Source organism: Bombina bombina, chromosome 5 (assembly GCF_027579735.1).
Source record: "Bombina bombina isolate aBomBom1 chromosome 5, aBomBom1.pri, whole genome shotgun sequence".
Taxonomy (NCBI): domain Eukaryota; kingdom Metazoa; phylum Chordata; class Amphibia; order Anura; family Bombinatoridae; genus Bombina; species Bombina bombina.
Genome location: NC_069503.1, coordinates 161,094,931 through 161,120,072, shown reverse-complemented (window position 1 = coordinate 161,120,072; position 25,142 = coordinate 161,094,931). Strand labels below are relative to the sequence as shown.

Here is a 25,142-nt window from a genome sequence, read left to right as displayed (position 1 = left end):
AGTAAGTGTATTTGCTCACCTTTGCCTTTACCAAGTATTAAAGGGACATGAAACCCAATTATTTCTTTCATGATTCACATAGAGCATACAATTTTAAACAACTTTTCAAATTTACTTCTATTATCTAATTAGCTTGATTTTCTTGGTATCCTTTGTTGAAAAGCATATCTAGATAGGTTCAGGAGATTGGAGCTAGCTACTGATTGGTGGCTGAACTTGTATGCCCATTTTTATTGGTTTACAAATGTGTTCCGCTAGCTCCCAGGAGTACATTGCTGCTTTTTCAATAAAAGATACCAAGAGAATGAAGCAAAATTGATAACAGAAGTAAACTGGAAAGTTGTTTAACAATGTATAATTTATCTGAATCACCATAATTTACTATACCATTGGAGTGTTTAGTTTTATAGATAGGAGAGCCTAACGACCAAAAGGACAGCTAGTCGGGAGGCTGCAAACGTTGCACATTAAGTGCCCATATGGTGTTTGATTGCTTTAGTCTGAATGTCAACCAGTTAATGCACTATTTGGGTGCTCTCTCTCTTTTGTATATTTTCTCCAGATGATCTTTCAATGTGCTATAAAAGGCTTCTTTAACCATCTTATATATTGAAGGGGTGTGAAGAAAACACACTTTGCTGAAAAAAATTAAAGGGACGTGAAACCAAAGAAAATTTTCTCTTTCTTGATTCAGACAGAGCATATGATTTTAAACAACATTTACAATTTACTTCTATTATCAATTTTACTTTATTCTCTTGGTATCCTTTATTGAAGGAGCAGGCATGCACTACTGGGAGCTAGATGAACACTGATAAGAGGTATATATGTGCAGCCACCAATCATAAGCTAGCTCCAGAGCCTACCTAGGTATGCTTTTCAACAAAAGATACCAAGCGATCAAAGCAAATTAGATAATAGAAGTAAATTGGAAAGTTGTTTAAAATTGTATGCTCTGTCTGAATCATGAAAGAAATGTTTGGGTTTTATATCCCTTTAACCCCTTCCTGCCAGGGCTTGTCAGTAAAAATTTAAATCACGGGATCGTTCATGCGATCGCGTGATTTCAGTGAGAGGATTGGGTCAGGGCAGAGTGCTTAGAGCGCTAGGCACGCCCTCCAGCATGCGATCCCAGTTAGGAAGCTGTAATGGCTTAAGTACAGTCAAAGGCTAGGACGTTCCATGCCGTCCTAACGGCGCTAAAGCCCAGTGCAGTTAGGGCGGCATGGAACATCCTAATGGTGGGAAGGGGTTAAAGAAACAGTGGACAAAATAAACCATGAATTTACATTGTGTATTTTATTTTAAACTCCGCTTTACATTTTATGGTAATTTAATTTAAAATGGTGACCTCTCTCATGGAGCTTGCATAATGCTATATATCAGCCGTTTACTTAATATCTATTGTTTAGCGCAAATAAAAAAATAAACTACATACATATTTCTTATGTAACAGATTGCAGACTTTATGAAAATATCAACATTTAAAAATACTTTTTTATGGTAGAACTTTTATATTAGTGAAAGTGTCACCAGGTGCTCTGTATACACTCAGTCACTAGGAGGCAAATTAGAAATACGTTATCTGTTAGATTCACCCCAATAGAAAATGATTCTTATTAAGCATAAGGAAATTTTTAACAAACATTTATAGCTACATTTGAGGAAAAAATAAATATTATATTTCCAACTCTATAGAGCTCTCTTGCAGGTAATAGATTAAAGCAAAAGTTTAGTTATTTTTTGGCCACCATTGTGGAATAGAGGGTTTGACTGTGATGGATTCATTGCCAGGTGTCTTTATATTAAGTTCTTCATTCACATGTGCTAGTCTGAGTAGAGCTAAACCAATGCCCCCTTCTCCAGCTCTGTATTTGCCAGCAGATTTCCCAGACTTGGTGAAGATGTCAGCCTCTTTTGTATCAGCTGGTACAGGAGATGAAAGTTGCACAGGTAACAGGCGCTTACGGATCACACCTGTGTGGTGAGTTCTTGCTGTTAATTCCTGGCCAATGTAACAACCCTTGTCAAAGCTGATACCATTCATGTATACAAGATTAGATTCCAGTGGAAGTGCCACACCAGGAGGAAGATCACACACGCCTTCTGGGACACCTTGAGAAATAGAAATATTAAACATTATTATTAAAAGAACTGATCTAAAGAGTGAATTCCAAATACAATACAATCTATATTAAATAACTTTTCAAAATACTGGTACCAATAAAGAGAATGAAATCAAACTTACTTTAATTTCAAAAGCCTGACTCCAGTCTCAATGTAGCACTCACCAGTAAATATAGTCTAGGGATATGGATTGGAAACCCAAAACCTCAAAACTACTCCTACCTCATGCACCAACCCCTGATTGCTCAGTACCTTGGTTACAAAGCCTAAGCAAAGGATAGGGCCGGTGTTTGGTGATTACTACATTGAGAATGTAACCATGGTATTGAAATTATAGAAGATTTGATTATGTTTTTGGTTACCTTGGCTGCTACTTCTTAAAGTAGCATTCACCGGTGAAGACTTAGAGTGCAGGAATAAAAACTAGTGAGGGTAACAAAGTACTAATACCAAAAAAAGAAAATACAGAACATATTTGGCAAAAAAACTAAACGTTATAACGAAATGTTACCTCAGCTTTAATGATTCAGATACAGCATGCAATTGTAAGCAACTTTCTAATTTACTCCTATTATCAAATTTTTCTGCCTTCTCTTGGTATCTTTATTTGAAAAGCAGAAATGTATGTTTAAGAGTCGGCCCATTTTTGGTTCAGAACCTGGGTTGCACTTGATTATTGGTGGCTAAATGTAACTAACCAATCAGCAAGTACAACCAAGGTTCTGAACCAAAAATGGGCGGGCTCTTAAACATACATTTCTGCTTTTCAAATAAAGATACCAAGAGAAGGAAGAAAAATTGTTAATAGGAGTAAATTAGAATGTTGCTTACAATTGCATGCTCTATTTGAATCATGAAAGAAAAAAAAAATTGGGTTTACTATCCCTTTAACATTCAGCCTATAACATAGAAGGAAATAATCAGATGTCCAACAGATTTATATATCTCTTCCATGGAGATTGTTGCAGTGGAACTTGAGAGAGCCATAACTAGGAAATAGGGATGCACTGAAATAAAAATTCAGGATGCCCTTGCCGAAAATGATTATATATCACAAAGTCTGTTTCACACCAACTCCACACTAACAGCAGATACACATCGTGCCTACAGCTGGTCAGCAGCAGTTAACCCTGTGGCAACCAAAACGGCAATACTCTGTATTAAACAGTCCCATTAAAAGTCCCATTGGCAGGATAACATATACGTGGAAAGCTTCCTGACTTGGTAGACAATTTATTTTATTATAATACGCAAATTGAAAATAAATCAGCTTACTCCCATGATAAAAATAATAAAAAAAAATCATCATAACCTTCACCAGAACCTTTCAGGAAGTGCAGAAAGAACTGCTCTAGATAGGAAAGGAGGAGGCTATGCTGCAGTGACTTTGTGCGTGAGTGGCATTGTGGGAAATGTTGCTAGCAAAATGTCCTAGAAAGCCTCTAGCTGCACCAGCCTAAATTTTAGGTGCGGATGGATACGGTAAGCCGCGACCAGGAAGTGAAAGTGTGGCACAGATCGAGCATGCAATTTTCGGCTGTTTGGCCCTCTTTAAAAAGGGACACTGAACCCAATTCTTTTTTATCGTGATTCAGATAAAACATGCAACTTTAAGCAACTTTCTAATTTCTATTCGCCCCCTTTTACACACTATCCTCCTCCCCTTTTTCCGGTCCTTCTTTTTCCTTCCCCTCATATGTTTCTGAGCCACAATATATACACTTCTATATATCACCAATACGTGTTTCTTGTGGCAATTATCTTATTTTTCTCTTCATACATTTCCGAGCCACAATATATACACTTCTATATTTAACTAATATGTGTCTTTTGCGGCAATTATACTTCTTTAGATTACACAATATATATTTTTTCTTATATTTATATTATTATTAATTTATTGTTGATTATAAGCTTAGCGGAATTGTATCAGTTGGATATTTTGTCTTTACACTTCTGTGTAATTTATTTATGCGTTTAACATTATTATGTTAATAGTATTTTTGATTCTGTTTTAACTTTCACAATATTTACTTTATTTTTATGTAGTACATTTATATACACATAGATATGTTTGCATATATGTTTAGTAATATGTTCCATTGTGGCGTATCATACTCTTCATTTTAGGATTTCATCACAAAGTACTGTGTGCTTATGAATGTTTACATTTGTATCTTCTTTTGTTTACTATTAACTATTATTTTATTTTTCTGAACGCGATTGGTTCACGTTATACACTCCTTTCTAATATCATCCAATGGTAGAGTCATCCCTGTTGATATGTTTTGTTACTGTGAATGATGTATCCTTCCCCCCTCTTGTTATTGGCCCGTTCTTGTATGATGTATTTCTAATGGGCGTGTTTTTCGCGATGTGCATGACATCCCTGGGTGGATGTTGTGATTGTGAATGATGTGTCCCTCCCCTCTTTCGTGATTGGTCCGCTTTTGAGTGATGTATTTTCGATGGGAGTGTTTTGCGATACGCATGGCGTCCCTGGATAGATGTGGTGTTGTGATGCACAGGAATGTGGTTGGATTTGATCAACTGTTGAGAGTCGCATTGCCTGGCGATGTAGAGAGTCTCTTTATGGCATGTCATGTTGCCGGGATTTGTTCACATACTCATGTGATCGTGAACTTGATCACGCCCATCTGGCTTTGATTGGATATTCACGAGATGCCGTTCAATATATGGTTCCCTCCCCTTAATATCGTACAACCCCTTTATACCCATGTTCTTCTTTTTGATAATATAGAAACACACATATATGGATATAATTTATCAATAAAATACACAATATACACTATAATTATTTAGATCGGTAGGATTCTGTTGTCCTGTGGGAATAAACATTATATATATATATATATATATATATATATATATATATATATATATATATATATATATATATATCTATATCTTGACATTTGTGAGCCAAGTAGTTATTTGGTGAAAAGATACCTGTACCAAAATCGTCATTATGTTCAACAGCTGTGTATTTGGTGGGTGTGAGAATTTTACTAGATGCCGATTGGCTAATACTTGTTATAAGTGTTATAATACTTGTTATAGCAGCTTTGTAAACTGAGTTTATTGCCTGATGAAACCGTGCTGGGACACAGAGAAACGTGTTGCTTGTTTTTATGCTTTTACGCTGTATTAAACTTCTGTTATTTTGATACATTGCTGCTGCACTCTTGTTTATTGCTGAAGCATCTTGTTTGCTGTGCATGACATCCACTGCACCTTTGCCTAATTCATTGCTGCTAAACTAGCAAAGACTGCACCTTACATTGTACAACTGCTGCCAAACAGTAAAGAAGCTTTTGGGAATCCCACTGTTCTTTGGTACCCTTGTTGTCGGGACTACAAAGATTACCTGATCCAGGTGCCTGGGGAGTCTGCCGAGCGACTCTTTGGACTCGGCCTGCTCGTATTGCACATCAGTGCTTACAATCACGTGAGTAGGATATCTGTATACGTTCATATCCTATCATCTTTACCCTCATTTATCTGCACTATGTGGCGCCCTCTATCTCTCTTGTTTTAGAACTTTCTAATTTACTCCTATTATCAATTTTGGTTCAGAACTCTGGACAGCATTTTTTGTCGTTGGTGGATGAATGTATCCACCAATCAGCAAGAACAACCCAGGTTGTTCACCAAAAATGGGCCGGCATCTAAACTTACATTCTTGCATTTCAAATAATGATACCAAGAGAATAAAGAACATTTTATAATAGGAGTAAATTAGAATGTTGCTTAAAATTTCATGCTCTATCTGAATCACAAATGAAAAAATTTGGGTTCAGTGTCCCTTTAAGCCGAAATGGGATAGGCCCATTTTCAGCCGAAAATGTTGGCGGCCAAAATTTCAGTGCATCCCTAATAGGAAAAGGAATAAATGGCAAAAAGGCTGCAGCAAGGCTAGTATAAAACAAACCCTTTATTTGAATTCTTAAAACATGCCCCAGGAGGTGGTAGAATCTGACGCGTTTCACGCAGCAATACACTATAAAGGAGGAGACCAGAATTCAAAGCCAGACAGAGGGCTCATTTCCATTGAGTCGGTAAGAATGGAACCGTAAGCTAACAAAGCGGCCAACAGCTAAAAGTAGTTATGGGTTCATTTTAATACCAGGTTTCCATTTTTATATTTTGCGCAATGTGTGCATTCAGTCTGTTTGTGTATGCATAAGTTAACGTTGTGTTAACGCTTTCTCGAAAATCTTGCCATAACAAGTTTGTTGCTATGGTAACCCAAACTTCAATTATAAAAATTAAATGTCAGCGCCTGCGCTCAGCTAGAAAGAGAAATACAGTGTAGTTAATTGCAGTGTTATGAATTTGGTGTTTTTTTGAGCTAGGTAGAGTGAGTTGTTCACCTTATAAATAAATAAAATAATTGAAAGAATTTTATTTTAAATGAAGGTAAGGCATTTTTTTCTTCTTAATTTATTTTTATATGTAATATTTAATGCTGCACCAGACATGGGCCTAGCTGGAGTTATATGGTTGATTATATTTTTATATGCAAGTACATATTGAAATATAATTAAGAACCTAATGCACTAAATATTACATATAGAAATACATTTAAAAAGAGAAAAGTTTGCATTGTTTGTAAACTTAATAATGCAATGGAAAATAGGCCTCACAAACCTTTTTTTCCTTTTTTACACCTAGTTGAGCATCCCATAAAAGTTTGCGACCATAAGCATAGCTCTCCCGCTTGCCATTTTGTCAAATTGATTGACAGATGACGATTCGTAAAAAGAACCAATCCTTGTTTCCCCTGGGGCGTGACGTTTACACAAATGGGTTGAATGCCCCGGGGGGGGGGGGGAATACAAGGATTAGTTATTTAACAAATCGTCATCTGTCAATCAAATTTGTCAACATGGCGGGCGGGAGAGCTGCGCTTATCGTCGCAGCGGTAAATAGGTAAAAATTCTGGAAAATATATACATATAAAAGATTTCATGAATTAAACCCTTGTTCATTTTTAAAAGTCTATCCACTTTAAGTGAAAACCTAAAATAAATAAAGCCAAATATAGTGCAATATTGTTGAATACAATAAAATATATGTAGAAATCCAGATTCCAAATTGCCAGTTCACACTTCCTTGAGCTTCAACAAGCTCATGTATAAACACGTGAGAAACAGTCCTCAAGGAATAGATAAAAGAAAACCACACTGCTTTACTTCACCAACAAGCTGATTAAAACTATAAAACAGTGCCATTAAAAAAAGTCACTCAGGGCTTTAAACATACCAGACCTCATGCGATGTGTGTTAAATTAACGCTGTTTGTGTGGCCTCTAATTGCACTGCCCTTACTTTTTCCAGCACTGGGCACATGGCCTGCCCTTCAAATGGCTCATAGCAACACTGCTGTGATAAAGAAGGTCCAACATGTGTTACACCGATATACAGCTATTTCTAAGACAATGAATGTGTTTTTTTTATTCATCAAAACTAGAATTATGTAGCTTTAATAAGAAATGACACACTATATGGCCAAAGGTATGTGGACATCTGACTAATCACACCTATATGAGCTTGTTTGACATTCCGAAACCATGGGCATTAGAGTTGCCCCCCCTTGAGGGTTTTGACAGTCACCACTTTTCTGGAAAGTTTTTCCCCAAGATTTTTGAGTCTGTGGAAATTTGAGTCCATTCAGCCAAAAGAGCATTTGTGAGGTCAGCACAGATGTTCTGGTCTAAAATTCTTTTGTATTCTGTAGCATTAAGATGTCCTTTCACTGGGGCCTAGTCCAAACCCTGAAAATCAACCTCAGACCATTACCAAATCATCCACCAAACTTTGCAGTAGGCACTATGCATTCCTTTAGGTAGCGCAATTCATTAATCCAGAGAACACGTTTCCACTGCTCCAGTGTCCACGTGCTTTACACCACTATAGTCTTTGTGCATGTTAATGTGAGGCTTGTGTACCGCTGCACGGTCAAGAAAACTAATTTTATAAAGTTCCCAACACACAGTTCTTGTGCTGATGTTGATTTCAGAGGCATTTTGGAACCCTGTAGTAAGTGGTGCAACATATGATAGGTGAATTTTACGTGCTTTACCTTTCAGCACTTGGTGGCCCACTCTGAGTTAGTGTAGTCTCCCACTTTGTGGCTTAGCCGTTATTGACAGCCTAGGGACAGGTTTTAAATTAGCACTGACCAACATCACTAGTGCTGAAAGCAAAAATGAGGAATCTGAATTTCTCCTCCCTTTGTCCACACTGAGGAATCAGATCAGTTATGTATTTTCCAATAGATTTTCTAGTTTTTCCAATATTAATGATCTTCTTTAAAGGGACATGAAACGCCAAATTTTTTATTTCATGATTCAGATAGAGAATACAATTTTAAACAACTTTCTAGTTTACTTCTATTATCTAATTTATTTCATTCTATTGGTATCATTTGTTGAAGGAGCAGCAATGCACTAATGGTTTCTAACTGAACACATGGGTGAGCCAATCACAATCGATATATATATATGCAGCCACCAATCAGCTAGAACCTAGGTTCTCTGTTGCTCCTGAGCTTGCCAAGGTAAACCTTTCAGCAAAGGATAACAAGAGAAGGAAGTAAATTAAATAATATAAGTAAATTGAAAAGTTGTTTAAAATTTATTCTCAATCTGAATCATGAAAGAAAAAAAAAAATGTGTTTAATGTCCCTTTAAGCTCCTATTTAATTAAAAGGGCAGTAAAGACAAAATTAAACTTTATGAAGAATAAACCTAAATGTAGGCTCAGTAGCAGCAATGCAGTAATGGGAGCTAGTTGGTGATTGGTGGCTGCACATATGTCTCTTGTCATTGGCTCACTTGATGTGTTCAGGTAGCTCCTAACAGTACATTTTGAACTGCTCTTTGGCGTAAGAAAATCATAGCCATTGGGAAAATCTACTAAAAATAAATCCACTCTCCGTTTGTTGTAGATATTTAGGACTTGAAGACAAGAAAGCTAGACAGAGGTAGAGGTTATTATATGTAGGTTAATATCCAAGACATATATATTTATCAAATAACGGCTTGTTCTCAACAGCTAATAATCTAGTAACAAATATATATATATATATATATATATTATTTTTTTAATTGATATACTTTGTACTTTGCATCAGTAACATGAAGGGCTAAAGACCAACTGAAATAAACTAAAGAGATTTTATTTGCCAGGAGCAGATAGCTGAAAAAAAAAAAAAAATTACCCTGCATAACCACCTGCATATGTATCAGGATGAAAGCACATGCAGTTTCAGACACCTCTGCATAAATTAATACTTTTAAAAAACACTGGCAGATTTAGGTTCAGCGCTGCCCTCACACAAAGAAATTCCACATGGTTGTTTTTAGCTCCTATGGCAGAAATTATGAGGGGGAGAGTGAGCTCTCAAGTGAAGTCCAATAGATAGGCAAGACGCGCACTCAGACACTCTGGCCTAGATTTAGAGTTCGGCGGTAAAAGGGCTGTTAACGCTCCGCGGGCTTTTTTCTGGCCGCACCATAAATTTAACTCTGGTATCGAGAGTTAAAACAAATGCTGCGTTAGGCTCCAAAAAAGGAGCGTAGAGCATTTTTACCGCAAATGCAACTCTCGATACCAGAGTTGCTTACGGACGCGGCCAGCATCAAAAACGTGCTCGTGCACGATTCCCCCATAGGAAACAATGGGACTGTTTGAGCTGAAAAAAAACCTAACACCTGCAAAAAAGCAGCGTTCAGCTCCTAACGCAGCCCCATTGTTTCCTATGGGGAAACACTTCCTACGTCTGCACCTAACACTCTAACATGTACCCCGAGTCTAAGCACCCCTAACCTTACACTTATTAACCCCTAATCTGCCACTCCCGCTATCGCTGACCCCTGCATTACACTTTTAACCCCTAATCTTCCGCTCCGTAAACCGCCGCAACCTACGTTATCCCTATGTACCCCTAATCTGCTGCCCTAACATCGCCGACCCCTATGTTATATTTATTAACCCCTAATCTGCCCCCCACAACGTCGCCGACACCTACCTACACTTATTAACCCCTAATCTGCCGAGCGGACCTGAGCGCTACAATAATAAAGTTATTAACCCCTAATCCGCCTCACTAACCCTATCATAAATGGTATTAACCCCTAATCTGCCCTCCCTAACATCGCCGACACCTACCTTCAATTATTAACCCCTAATCTTCCGATCGGAGCTCACCGCTATTCTAATAAATGTATTAACCCCTAAAGCTAAGTCTAACCCTAACACTAACACCCCCCTAACTTAAATATAATTTACATATAACGAAATAAATTAACTCTTATTAAATAAATTAATCCTATTTAAAGCTAAATACTTACCTGTAAAATAAACCCTAATATAGCTACAATATAAATTATAATTATATTTTAGCTATTTTAGGATTAATATTTATTTTACAGGCAACTTTGTAATTATTTTAACCAGGTACAATAACTATTAAATAGTTAAGAACTATTTAATAGTTACCTAGTTAAAATAATTACAAAATTACCTGTAAAATAAATCCTAACCTAAGATATAATTAAACCTAACACTACCCAATCAATAAAATAATTAAATAAACTACCTACAATTACCTACAATTAACCTAACACTACACTATCAATAAATTAAATAAACACAATTGCTACAAATAAATACAATTAAATAAACTAGCTAAAGTACAAAAAATAAAAAAGAACTAAGTTACAGAAAATAAAAAAATATTTACAAACATAAGAAATATATTACAACAATTTTAAACTAATTACACCTACTCTAAGCCCCCTAATAAAATAACAAAGCCCCCCAAAATAAAAAATTCCCTACCCTATTCTAAATTAGAAAAGTTACAAGCTCTTTTACCTTACCAGCCCTGAACAGGGCCCTTTGCGGGGCATGCCTCAAGAAGTTCAGCTCTTTTGCCTGTAAAAGAAAACATACAATACCCCCCCCCCCAACATTACAACCCACCACCCACATACCCCTAATCTAACCCAAACCCCCCTTAAATAAACCTAACACTAAGCCCCTGAAGATCTTCCTACCTTGTCTTCACCATACCAGGTTCACCGATCCGTCCTGGCTCCGATATCTTCATCCAACCCAAGCGGGGGCTAGACATCCACTGAAGAAGTCCAGAAGAGGGTCCAAAGTCTTCCTCCTATCCGGCAAGAAGAGGACATCCGGACCGGCAAACATCTTCTCCAAGCGGCATCTTCGATCTTCTTCCATCCGGTGCGGAGCGGGTCCATCTTGAAGCAGGCGACGCGGATCCATCCTCTTCTTCCGATGTCTCCCGACGAATGACGGTTCCTTTAAGGGACGTCATCCAAGATGGCGTCCCTCAAATTCCGATTGGCTGATAGGATTCTATCAGCCAATCGGAATTAAGGTAGGAATTTTCTGATTGGCTGATGGAATCAGCCAATCAGAATCAAGTTCAATCCGATTGGCTGATCCAATCAGCCAATCAGATTGAGCTCGCATTCTATTGGCTGTTCCGATCAGCCAATAGAATGCGAGCTCAATCTGATTGGCTGATTGGATCAGCCAATCGGATTGAACTAGATTCTGATTGGCTGATTCCATCAGCCAATCAGAAAATTCCTACCTTAATTCCGATTGGCTGATAGAATCCTATCAGCCAATCGGAATTCGAGGGACGCCATCTTGGATGACGTCCCTTAAAGGAACCGTCATTCGTCGGGAGACATCGGAAGAAGAGGATGGATCCGCGTCGCCTGCTTCAAGATGGACCCGCTCCGCACCGGATGGAAGAAGATCGAAGATGCCGCTTGGAGAAGATGTTTGCCGGTCCGGATGTCCTCTTCTTGCCGGATAGGAGGAAGACTTTGGACCCTCTTCTGGACTTCTTCAGTGGATGTCTAGCCCCCGCTTGGGTTGGATGAAGATATCGGAGCCAGGACGGATCGGTGAACCTGGTATGGTGAAGACAAGGTAGGAAGATCTTCAGGGGCTTAGTGTTAGGTTTATTTAAGGGGGGTTTGGGTTAGATTAGGGGTATGTGGGTGGTGGGTTGTAATGTTGGGGGGGGGTATTGTATGTTTTCTTTTACAGGCAAAAGAGCTGAACTTCTTGGGGCATGCCCCGCAAAGGGCCCTGTTCAGGGCTGGTAAGGTAAAAGAGCTTGTAACTTTTCTAATTTAGAATAGGGTAGGGAATTTTTTATTTTGGGGGGCTTTGTTATTTTATTAGGGGGCTTAGAGTAGGTGTAATTAGTTTAAAATTGTTGTAATATATTTCTTATGTTTGTAAATATTTTTTTTTTTTCTGTAACTTAGTTCTTTTTTATTTTTTGTACTTTAGCTAGTTTATTTAATTGTATTTATTTGTAGCAATTGTGTTTATTTAATTTATTGATAGTGTAGTGTTAGGTTAATTGTAGGTAATTGTAGGTAGTTTATTTAATTATTTTATTGATAGGGTAGTGTTAGGTTTAATTATATCTTAGGTTAGGATTTATTTTACAGGTAATTTTGTAATTATTTTAACTAGGTAACTATTAAATAGTTCTTAACTATTTAATAGTTATTGTACCTGGTTAAAATAATTACAAAGTTGCCTGTAAAATAAATATTAATCCTAAAATAGCTAAAATATAATTATAATTTATATTGTAGCTATATTAGGGTTTATTTTACAGGTAAGTATTTAGCTTTAAATAGGAATAAGTTATTTAATAAGAGTTAATTTATTTCGTTATATGTAAATTATATTTAAGTTAGGGGGGTGTTAGTGTTAGGGTTAGACTTAGCTTTAGGGGTTAATACATTTATTAGAATAGCGGTGAGCTCCGATCGGAAGATTAGGGGTTAATAATTGAAGGTAGGTGTCGGCGATGTTAGGGAGGGCAGATTAGGGGTTAATACTATTTATGATAGGGTTAGTGAGGCGGGTTAGGGGTTAATAACTTTATTATAGTAGCGGTGCGGTCCGCTCGGCAGATTAGGGGTTAATAAGTGTAGGCAGGTGTCGGCGACGTTGAGGGGGGCAGATTAGGGGTTAATAAATATAATATAGGGGTCGGCGGTGTTAGGGGTAGCAGATTAGGGGTACATAGGGATAACGTAGGTGGCGGCGCTTTGCGGTCGGAAGATTAGGGGTTAATTATTGTAAGTAGCTGGCGGCGATGTTGTGGGGGGCAGATTAGGGGTTAATAAATGTAATATAGGGGTCGGCGGGGTTAGGGGCAGCAGATTAGGGGTACATAAGTATAACGTAGGTGGCGGTCGGCAGATTAGGGGTTAAAATTTTTAATCGAGTGGCGGCGATGTGGGGGGAGCTCGGTTTAGGGGTACATAGGTAGTTTATGGGTGTTAGTGTACTTTAGGGTACAGTAATTAAGAGCTTTATAAACCGGCGTTAGCCAGAAAGCTCTTAACTCCTGCTATTTTCAGGCGGCTGGAATCTTGTCGTTAGAGCTCTAACGCTCACTGCAGAAACGACTCTAAATACCGGCGTTAGGAAGATCCCATTGAAAAGATAGGCTACGCAAATGGCGTAGGGGGATCTGCGGTATGGAAAAGTCGCGGCTGAAAAGTGAGCGTTAGACCCTTTAATCACTGACTCCAAATACCAGCGGGCGCCCAAAACCAGCGTTAGGAGCCTCTAACGCTGGTTTTGACGGCTACCGCCGAACTCTAAATCTAGGCCTAAGTTTGGTTGTTGAAAGTTTAACTCTAATCTTTGGTTGGCTCTATGGAATGTTGCCATGGTTTTACTTCTACTTTCATTTTAAACAGCAGTAGCGACACTAGTCTTTTCCTCCACTTCACAGCTATATACGACCCTCAGTGTTCTGCAACTGTCCCAGCTGAACCAACCCTCTGGAGGTGCAGTATGCAGGGACCTATAGTTGTCAAGCATAACTTAGACTAGAGGATGGGTGGGAACCTCTTGTTGCAAGTCAGTAAAACTGCAATAGAAGGAATGCAGGCTTACAAACCCAGCTCATGGCTCAGAATACAGTATACAGGGAGTGCAGAATTATTAGGCAAATGAGTATTTTGACCACATCATCCTCTTTATGCATGTTGTCTTACTCCAAGCTGTATAGGCTCGAAAGCCTACTACCAATTAAGCATATTAGGTGATGTGCATCTCTGTAATGAGAAGGGGTGTGGTCTAATGACATCAACACCCTATATTAGGTGTGCATAATTATTAGGCAACTTCCTTTCCTTTGGCAAAATGGGTCAAAAGAAGGACTTGACAGGCTCAGAAAAGTCAAAAATAGTGAGATATCTTGCAGAAGGATGCAGCACTCTTAAAATTGCAAAGCTTCTGAAGCGTGATCATTGAACAATCAAGCGTTTCATTCAAAATAGTCAACAGGGTCGCAAGAAGCGTGTGGAAAAACCAAGGCGCAAAATAACTGCCCATGAACTGAGAAAAGTCAAGCGTGCAGCTGCCAAGATGCCACTTGCCACCAGTTTGGCCATATTTCAGAGCTGCAACATCACTGGAGTGCCCGAAAGCACAAGGTGTGCAATACTCAGAGACATGGCCAAGGTAAGAAAGGCTGAAAGACGACCACCACTGAACAAGACATACAAGCTGAAACGTCAAGACTGGGCCAAGAAATATCTCAAGACTAATTTTTCTAAGGTTTTATGGACTGATGAAATGAGAGTGAGTCTTGATGGGCCAGATGGATGGGCCCGTGGCTGGATTGGTAAAGGGCAGAGAGCTCCAGTCCGACTCAGACGCCAGCGAGGTGGAGGTGGAGTACTGGTTTGGGCTGGTATCATCAAAGATGAGCTTGTGGGGCCTTTTCAGGTTGAGGATGGAGTCAAGCTCAAGTCCCAGTCCTACTGCCAGTTTCTGGAAGACACCTTCTTCAAGCAGTGGTACAGGAAGAAGTCTGCATCCTTCAAGAAAAACATGATTTTCATGCAGGACAATGCTCCATCACACGCGTCCAAGTACTCCACAGTGTGGCTGGCAAGAAAGGGTATAAAAGAAGAAAATCTAATGACATGGCCTCCTTGTTCACCTGATCTGAACCCCATTGAGAACCTGTGGTCCATCATCAAATGTGAGATTTACAAAGGAGGGAAAACAGTACACCTCTCTGAACAGTGTCTGGGAGGCTGTGGTTGCTGATGCACGCAATGTTGATGGTGAACAGATCAAAACACTGACAGAATCCATGGATGGCAGGCTTTTGAGTGTCCTTGCAAAGAAAGGTGGCTATATTGGTCACTGATTTGTTTTTGTATGTCAGAAATGTATATTTGTGAATGTTGAGATGTTATATTGGTTTCACTGGTAAAAATAAATAATTGAAATGGGTATATATTTGTTTTTTGTTAACTTGCCTAATAATTATGCACAGTAATAGTCACTTGCACACACAGATATCCCCCTAAAATAGCTATAACTAAAAACAAACTAAAAACTACTTCCAAAACTATTCAGCTTTGATATTAATGAGTTTTTTGGGTTCATTGAGAACATGGTTGTTCAATAATAAAATTAATCCTCAAAAATACAACTTGCCTAATAATTCTGCACTCCCTGTAAGGCCCCCCACAAGCACCCTGGCAAATGGGTTCCTCCAGCCCTGCGGTGTAAATGTATTATATATAATTACATAGCTTAACACATAGGTTCCATAAAGGAACCTGTTTGTGCAGATTTAATACTTTTTCTTTACATTTTCCCTTTAAGAGATTGCTATATTTTATGCATGTGTCTCTGATATAAGAATGCCGTTCCCAAAAATGTTTAATTTTTTTTTTAGCAGAAAAATACATTTATTATTTATTATTTTTTTAATCTTATCAGAGTATGTACCTTGTTCATATCGGTGCTTGGAATATTCCTTAAAACTTCCCATATGAGTTTTAGGCAAGAGATTAAGTGGATTTGCACCAGTTTCTGTTAGCAGTCTCCACCCCATAACTGCAACTCTGGGATCTGGAGTGCACAAAACAGGGTCTGCATTTTTTTCTTCTTGAGGGTCTTGGCAATTCTGACTTGAGATCACAGCCCAAACAGATAGCTCAGGACAAGGAGAAATGTCTATTTTCCTCCGAAAATTGTAAACTTTCATATGTTTCTGGATAAGCTCTACTGCGGAGAGGTCACATTCCAAGATGACGTCCGAAAGCCCATTCTGTTCTTTAGATGAACTAGAAAGAAAAAAAAAAGCCAATATGCAACATTACAATAATGCTCACCCTTTTTTCTATTACAAAATGTATTATTCTGTGCTGGGGAAGAGAGAGAAGAATAGAATTTGTGTACAGAGGGAGACGGTCAGTTTGTGAAAGAAGAGACCAATGGAACATACTGGGTGAGAGAGACACCACAAAAATAGAAGGCAAAACATTACAAGGAAGAGGAGGCAGTGAGGATATGGGTGTAAGTGGGTTAGATCAGGAGAGCCTGCATTATTATAATTATAGGAGAAAGCACAGACAAATGTTTTATTGGATACATTTAGGAAAGGATTTATGAGAATATGGAGAAGGGACACATGTATGCTATGCTTCTTATTGTATTATAGAATTTATTTATAAAAACGGCAACATATTCTGAAACACTCTTTGGTGTACATACAATAGCACAGAAATAAATGTCTGCCTGCAGTGATTAGAAGGTCTTACAGTTGTAGCATTTTTGCACACTAATATATTATACATATATAAAACTATACATATTATATTGCTAACAGGTGTCTAAAACCCAGGGCATAGCCATGAATCGCCATAGACAAACATTAGGCAATACAATGGGTCATACTGAAGAACGAATAGCGCTTTTAAATGTGGCACTACCATAGGATGCTACCTTTGCTACAAGTAAGTGACATTTCTGCTCTGGTCAACTGTAAGTGCTATCACTGCAACAACAGCCCTTTCTCAAAGTCGTAGACCACACAAAGTCAGTGTCTGTTTAGTGCTGAAGCACATTGCACAACAGAATCGCCTATGGTGTGAGGCAGAAGTCACTACAGAGTTCCATGTCTAGGCAACATCAGCACAATAATGTGCATCAGGGGCTTCATGAAATGAGTTTCCATGGCCGAGCAGCTGTACACAAGACTCACATTAACACGTACAATGCCAAGTGTTGGCTGGAGTAGTGGAAACCTGTTTTCTGGGGTGATCAATCACGCTTCACTATCTGGCAGTCTGTTGGTAAAATCTGAGTGCGGCGGATACCAGTAGAATGCTACCAGAATACATAGTGCCTACTGTAAAGTTTGGTGAAGGAAGATAATGGCATGGGGCTGTTTTTCAGGGTTTGGACTAGGCCCTTTAGTTCCAGTGAAGGGCCAACTTAATGCAACACAATACAAAGACAACTGGGTGCTTCCAACTTTGTGGCAACAGTTTGGGGAAGGCCCTTTCTAGTTACTATGCCCCTGGGCACAAAGCAAGGCCCATAGAGACATGGCTTTATAAGGTTTGTGTGGAGGAACTTGAGTGACCTGCACAGAGCCCTAACCTCAAAACCCATTGAACACCTTTGGGATGAATGGGAAGGCAGATTATAAGCTTGAACTTCTTATGCAATATCAGTACCTGACCACAGAAATGCTCTTTTGTTATAGCTGCAATGGGGGGGTGACTACATATTAAAGTGATATGAAACCCCCCCCAAAAAAACTTTCACGATTCAGATAAAGCAAGCAATTTTAAACAACTTTCTAATTTACTTCTATTATCAAATTGTCTTCATACGCTTGTATCATTTGTTGAAAAGCAGAGATGTAAACTTAAGAGCCAGCCCATTTCCGGAGCACTATATCGCAGCAGTTTTGCAAGAATGTCATCCATTTGAAAGAGCACTAGATCGCAGCCCTATTTCCTGTCTTGTAGTGTTCCAAAGGGCTAGGTATCTCAACATCATGGGAACTAAGCAAATGTGATAATAGAAGTAAATTGATATGCTCTGTCTGGATCACAAAAGAAAATGTCTGGGTTTCCATATCCCTTTAAAAGGCCCATTTACTTCTACTATTAAAATGTGCTTCATTCTTATGGTATTCTTTATTGAATAGATACTTAGGAAGGTATCTTGTGCACTACAAGGTAGGAAATATTGCTGCCACCAAGTGGTCTTACACTTTCTGAGCTTACCTCCATGATTTTAATCAAAACACAGCAAGATAACTAAGAAAAATTGATAATAGAAGTAATTTAGGAAGTTGTTTAAAATTGCTGCTCTGTCTGAATCATTAAAGAAAAATGTTGGTTTTTATATAATTTTAATGCCCATGGTGTTGGCTGCATAAAGTCTCTTTACAGTGGGGTGTGAATACTTGGGAAATTTGAGGTAAAATATCTTCCTTTTTTACAGAGATGTTCAGGTGATATTGTTTAGTCAGCTTTTTTACAGCTATGCTACATCACAACTGCTTCAACAATTGGGTATCGTGGCCCTTTAACTATTGCCGTTTTAGATGAGCCTATGCGGTCACGTCAAACCCACGCAAAACCTAGTTTTTAATAGCTGTGACGTTTAGAAAGGTCTACATTATAAAATCTATAACTGACGCTTAATGAAAATAAATGTCATGATCAACTCCAGCCCTCAAGTAGTACTTATCTATACATAAAAGCTGAAGTATATATATATATATTTTTGTAATCCAGCTTTTAATGGGCGTTTTGCCAAAGTCTAAAATGGCTGTCACTTACTCACCGGTACATTATGACGTCACCTAATGTGCGCCCCTGCACGTTCAACAGGTGAGCGTAGAGCGCGCCGCCTTCCTGTAGTCTCTCTACGTCGTTTGTTATCAACCCCTGTAGAAAGGTTGTGGTATCTTGGCCCCGCAAGCGTAGCAATGCCCGATTCTCAGTTAGTGGGCAGCAGACACCACTAATTCGGCGAACCCAGGGCCGCACAAGAAGGGTGAGGGCTCGGTACAGCAGCATAGCTACACCGCGTCCTTCTCTTATCGACACCAGTTAGCTCTGTGGTCGCGTGTACACTAAAATAGCACGCCCTCTGCTGGTTGTAAGCGATACTGATGAGAAGCTACGGATCTTATAGCTCGATAAATGGGTTTAACCTCTTCATGGAAAATAATAATACAATTTTAGGAATGTTGTTACCAAAACCGTAAAATAAAAAAAAGATTGACATAAAACGTACACTAATGATATATTAAGAAGATAAGGATCATATGTTCAACTATAATTCCTTATTAAAGTTTACCAGCAACCTATGCTAAGTAATATGATCATTGTTATTTCTTAAACTCGGGCTCTATGAAATAGTGAAGGATATTGGACCTAGTTAAAATATTGCAATTTCTCATTTAAAAAAAATTAGGTTTACAATTAAAATCACTCCAATATGGTATTAGTGGGAATTGCAATATTTGTTATCTTGTGTACAGTTCTTCAGTCAGAGAGCTGTTAGATTATTAAGCCGGCATTAAACTCAAAGGGACATGAAACACAATTTTTTTTCTGTTAGAAAGAGCATGCAATTTTAAACAACTTTCCAATTTACTTCTATTATCTATTTTGCTTTATTCTCTTGATATCCTTTGTTGGAAAGCATATCTAAATAGGCTCAGTAGCTGCTCATAGATGCCTCGTGATTTTCTCATTGCTATTTCTTCATCAAAAGATATCTAAAAATGAAGCAAATTAGATAATAGAAGTAAATTGGAATGTTGTTTAAAATTGTATTCTCTATCTGAATCATTAAATACTTTTTTGGGGTTTCATGTCCCTTTTAACCTTTTATGATTCAGGTGTTTTCAAACATGTCTTTAGGCCTCCCTAACAGGCCAGATTTTCAGGATTACCCTGGATAAGAGCAGGTTAATAACCATCGGATAGATTACGAGTTTTGCGTTATGAGGGGTGCGGTAATAACTTGCAAGTTATTGTCACGGCTCACTTCCCTACAGCGCTGGTATTACAGGTTTACAAAAACCCGGCGTTAATAGGCAAGAAGTGAGCGTAAAGTAAAATTGAGCTCCATACCGCACTCCAATACCAGCGCTGCTAAAAGCTGCGGTGAGCTGGTTTTACGTGCTTGTGCACGATTTCCCCATAGACATCAATCGGGAGAGACGGCTGAAAAAAAGCCTAACACCTGCAAAAAAGCAGCGTAAAGCTCCGTAACGCAGCCCCATTGATTCCTATGGGGAAACAAAATTTATGTTTACACCTAACACCCTAACATGAACCCCGAGTCTAAACACTCCTAATCTTACACTTAACCCATAATCTGCCGCCCCGACATCGCTGACACCTACATTATACTTATTAACCCCTAATCTGCCGCTCTGGACATCGCCGCCACTATAATAAATATATTAACCCCTAAACCGCCGCACTCCCGCATCACAAACACTAGTTAAATATTATTAACCCCTAAACTGCCAGCCCTAACATCGCCGCCACCTACCTACATTTATTAACCCCTAATCTGACGCCCCATACTAAATTTATTAACCCCTAAACCTAAGTCTAACCCTAACACCCCCTAACTTAAATATAATTAAAATAAATCTAAATAAAAATTACTATCATTACCTAAATAATTCCTATTTAAAACTAAATACCTGTAAAATAAACCCTAAGCTAGCTACAATATAACTAATAGTTACATTGTAGCTATCTTAGGTTTTATTTTTATTTTACAGGCAAGTTTGTATTTATTTTTACTAGGTAGAATAGTTAGTAAATAGTTATTAACTATTTACTAACTACCTAGCTAAAATAAATACACATCTACCTGTAAAATAAAACCTAACCTGAGTTACACTAACACCTAACCTTACACTACAATTAAATAAATTACATTTATTAAATACAATTACCTAAATTACAACAACAAAAAACACTAAATTACACAAAATAAAAAAAGAAATTATCAGATATTTAAACTAATTACACCTACTCTAATAGCCCTATCAAAATAAAAAAAAGCCCCCCCCCCAAAAAAAAATCTAGCCTAAACTAAACTACCAATAGCCCTTAAAAGGGCTTTTTGCGGGGCATTGCCCCAAAGAAATCAGCTCTTTTCCCTGTAAAAAAATATATACAAAAAACCCACCAACAGTAAAACCCACCACCCATACAACCAACCCCCCAAATGGGTTAGACTTAGGGGTTAATACATTTATTATAGTGGCAGCGACGTTGGGGGTGGCAGATTAGGGGTTAATAAATGTAGGTAGGTGGTGGCGATGTTAGGGACGGCAGATTAGGGGTTAATAATATTTAACTAGTGTTTGTGATGCGGGAGTGTGGCGGTTTAGGGGTTAATATGTTTATTATAGTGGCGGCGATGTCCGGGGCAGCAGATTAGGGCAGATTAGGGGTTAATCATTTTTTTATAGTGTTTGCAATGCGGGAGGGCCTCGGTTTAGGGGTTAATACGGGTGTTAGTGTACTTTTTAGCACTTTAGTTATGAATTTTATGGTACAGCTTTGTAGCGTAAAACCCATAACTACTGACTTTCAGTTTACGGTATGGATCTTGGCGGTATAGGCTGTACCGCTCACTTTTTGGCCTCCCGGGCAAACTCGTAATACCGGCGCTATGGAAGTCCCATTGAAAAAGGACTTTTTGAAAGCTGCGGTAATTACGTTGCGTTACGGCCAAAAAAGTGTGCGGTACAGCTAAACCTGCAAAACTCGTAATACCAGCGGTAGTGAAAAAGAGCCTTAACGCTGCTTTTTCACTCATACCGCAAAACTCGTAGTCTAGCCGCATGTTTACTAATCAGTTCATTATTTGACCTGTGCTCCCTTTCAGATATCCTGAAAATCTGACCTGTTAGGGAGGCACAAGGACAGGTCTGAAACCCCCTGTGATAAAGTGTGCAATTTTTTAAAATATTTTTTCAATTTACTTCTGTTATCAAATGTGCCTTATTCTTTTGGTATCCTTTGTTGAAGCCCCAAGAGCAGCAATATACTTCTGAGCTAGCCTGTGATTGGTTGCTGCACATATATGTAATTTGTTATGTGTTCAGCTAGCAACCAATAGTGCATTGCTATTGAATGAAGCACATTTGATAATAGAAGTAAATTGGAACGCTACTTCATACTGCATGTTCTATCTGAATCACCAAAGAAAATTGTGGATTTCATGCCCCTACTATAGTGCAATAGTAAAATGCTTTGGAGTATTATTATTTTTTTTACATTTAATCTCTCTGGCTAATTTGTTTAATAAAGCTTTTAAACTTTTAGATTCCCACTTAACTACTCTTACAAGGTGTTTGTACAAATAGATATATGTGCAATAATGCCAAACATTAGGAGTCAGAAGTTAATTTCTTGGCACTAGACTCCTGGGATTTATTAAACCCTTTACCTTGGAGATGAGGTATTATTTTCCTAATCTTGTGATGATTTTATTTAGCAGCAGATTAACAGAAATTTATGATTTTTCTTAAAGGGACAGTCTAGTCAAAAATAAACTCTCACGATTTACATAGGGCATACAATTTTAAACAACTTTCCAATTTACTTTTATCATAAAATTAGCTTTGTTCTTTTGGTATTATTCTTATCTGCATGCTAAACCTAGGTAGACTCAAAATTATTTCTAAACTGTTAAAAACCGCCTCCTATCTAAGTTCATTTTGACAGTTTTCACAGTTAGACAGAGCTAGTTCATGTGTGCCATATAGATAGCATTGTGCTCACTCCCGTGGATTTATTAAGAGTCAGCACTGATTGGCTAAAACGATTGTCTGCCAAATGACTGAAATAATGGGGGTAGTCTTCAGAGGCTTAGATACAAAATAATCACACAGGTAAAAAGTGTATTAATATAACAGTGTTGGTTGTGCAAAAATGGGGAATGGGTAATAAAGGGATTATCTATCTTTTTAAACAATAACAATTCTGGTGTAGACTGTCCCTTTAAATAATCTGATTAGATGTTCCACACATAACATCCATTATATTTTAGGGCAAAGTGTCCTCCTCTCAGATGATCAGAAATGGTGTGTGTGTTTTTAAGATATTACCCCTTATCTGGGTGTGATTGCTGGCAGCATACTTGTGTTTGCAAAACGTCTTCACTGGTTGTTATCACTATTATTATGATAACTTATCTGGTGCTCACAAACTGCAACTATACATCTATAGACTGTGTGGGATGTGAGTGCTCATCTTCCAAAAGGACAGAGGTTTTTCCCAGTTGGTATTTTTACTCAGTATTAGTATTATCCGCTCTCTTGCACGCATACATTTTATAAACCATTTTTCAACAGACAAGCAGGCCTAGATAGTGATACCTGGGTATATAAACAACAAATAAGAATTTAATAGACAAAGTGGGAAAAATTAACTTTTATAACCATTTCTACAAAACTAGTGTACCTGAAGAAAAATGTCTCCAAATAGATTCATTATGTTGTCCTGATTTTTAGAAATACCCCATATTTCTAGGTTTAATTTTTTTTTTTTAGAATTTAAAGGCCAAACACTATAAAGATATAATTATTGGTTTAAGGCTAACATTTGCTATGCTTGGACTTTAAGATAAATAGCAGACACCCAATCCAAAACTGCTACATAAAAGTATATATTTGTAGTGTAAACCTTTTATCACCAAGGGCAGAAAATAAAACTTAGAGAAAAAAATAAACTTCATTAAAATAAACTTAATACATTTTTCCCATACATGTTCACAGGAATAGAAGGTTGAAGGGCCAAGATAAGAAGTTTAACAAACAATTCCTTGTCATTTTTGACATGTGATCACTATAAATAGCTATCACAGTGATCACATGACCATGAGGCAGTTATTTTGGGCATCACTGCCACTCCTGAGGCATCCAGTGATTGCCCAGTGAGCCTGGTACCTGCATGCATCGCTGCATGCCAGTATCTAGGTCATATATATATATATAGCTAGTCTGGCACTCTCTTGCAAGCACACAGCTGGATTAAAAGCAATATGGAAGAGTTAGTTACAGCATTTGCCCAACTGGTCATAGGCCAACAATGGTGACACAGGTCCTTTGTAATTTTTATTATCATTATTATTTATTTGTATAGCATCGCAAAATTCCGGAGCGCTGGGTACAGAGATAGGGGTATACAATGACAAGGGTTTGTGATAAGATACAAAAACATAACAGACTAAACAGATCTACTACCGGAGGAAGAGGGCTCTGCTTCAAAGAGCTTAAAGTCTACAGGTTGAGGGTTCAGAGACATAAGGTTTGGGGTAGCTTGTCACGTAGATCTGTTGGCGCTTTATAAATAAAGAATAATAATAATAAAATAATAATAGATTGTATTTGCAGCAGTGAGTCAAGGCAATTCTAGATTTATTTTGGGGTGGAGGAAGAACATAAGAGAGATGGTAAGCCTCTCTGAATAGTTGGGTTTTCAAAGAGTGTCTGAAGGTATACAAGGTTGGAGACAGTCTGATGGAGCGGGTTAGAGAGTTCCAGAGGACTGGAGCAGGGTGTGAGAAGTCTTGAAAGCTGGATAGGGATGTAGAGATAAGAGTGGAGAGATGTAGGACAGAGGTTGATTGAAGAGGACGTGTCAGGCAGTATTTGTTGATGAGAGAGGAAACACAGTTGGTAATGAGGCAGTTGAGTGCTTTATAGGTTAGGGTTAATATTTTGAATTGTATTCTGGAGTGTATAGGGAGCCAGTGTAGAGACTGGCAGAGTAGAGCAGCTGATTTAGATTGGCAACTTAGGTGGAAGAGTGTAGCTTCAGCATTTAGAATAGATTGGATGTGGAGAGACTGTGTTTGAGAAGGCCATTTAGAAGTAGATTGCAGTAGTCATTGCGTAACAAAACGAGGGAATTCATGATTAATTTTGTTTTTTCTTGAGTAAGGAAAGGTTGAATCCTGGAAATGTTAAGTAGGTATGTGCGGCAGGATTTGGTGAGCGCTTGTATATGTTGAGTGAATGTAAGTTCAGAGTCAAGTGTGACCCCAATACAGCATACCTGGGGTGAGGTGTTGAGAATAGAGTCTCCAACTGCA

The 25,142-nt window shown here is 38.2% G+C and overlaps 1 protein-coding gene across 1 annotated transcript; it reads right to left on the bottom strand.

Annotated features, from left to right (window-relative positions):
- Nucleotides 1-1,280: 1,280 nt before the first annotated feature.
- On the bottom strand, nucleotides 1,281-19,124 carry IBA57 (iron-sulfur cluster assembly factor IBA57). Its single transcript, XM_053712940.1, has 3 exons — nucleotides 18,846-19,124; nucleotides 15,987-16,324; nucleotides 1,281-2,115 (listed from the first exon to the last, which is right to left on the bottom strand). Exons 1-3 carry the CDS (start codon nucleotides 19,079-19,081, stop codon nucleotides 1,733-1,735), a joined length of 957 nt encoding a protein of 318 aa, XP_053568915.1. The 5' UTR covers nucleotides 19,082-19,124; the 3' UTR covers nucleotides 1,281-1,732.
- Nucleotides 19,125-25,142: the final 6,018 nt, after the last annotated feature.

Coding starts and splice junctions, on each gene's coding strand:
- IBA57 (XM_053712940.1), bottom strand. CDS start 19,081: ATGCTGCTGTACCGAGCCCTCACCCTTCTTGTGCGGCCCTGGGTTCGC. Junction 16,325..18,845: donor GGTGACGTCATAATGTACCG/GTGAGTAAGTGA, acceptor TTTTCTTTCTAG/TTCATCTAAAGAACAGAATG. Junction 2,116..15,986: donor CAAGCACCGATATGAACAAG/GTACATACTCTG, acceptor CTATTTCTCAAG/GTGTCCCAGAAGGCGTGTGT.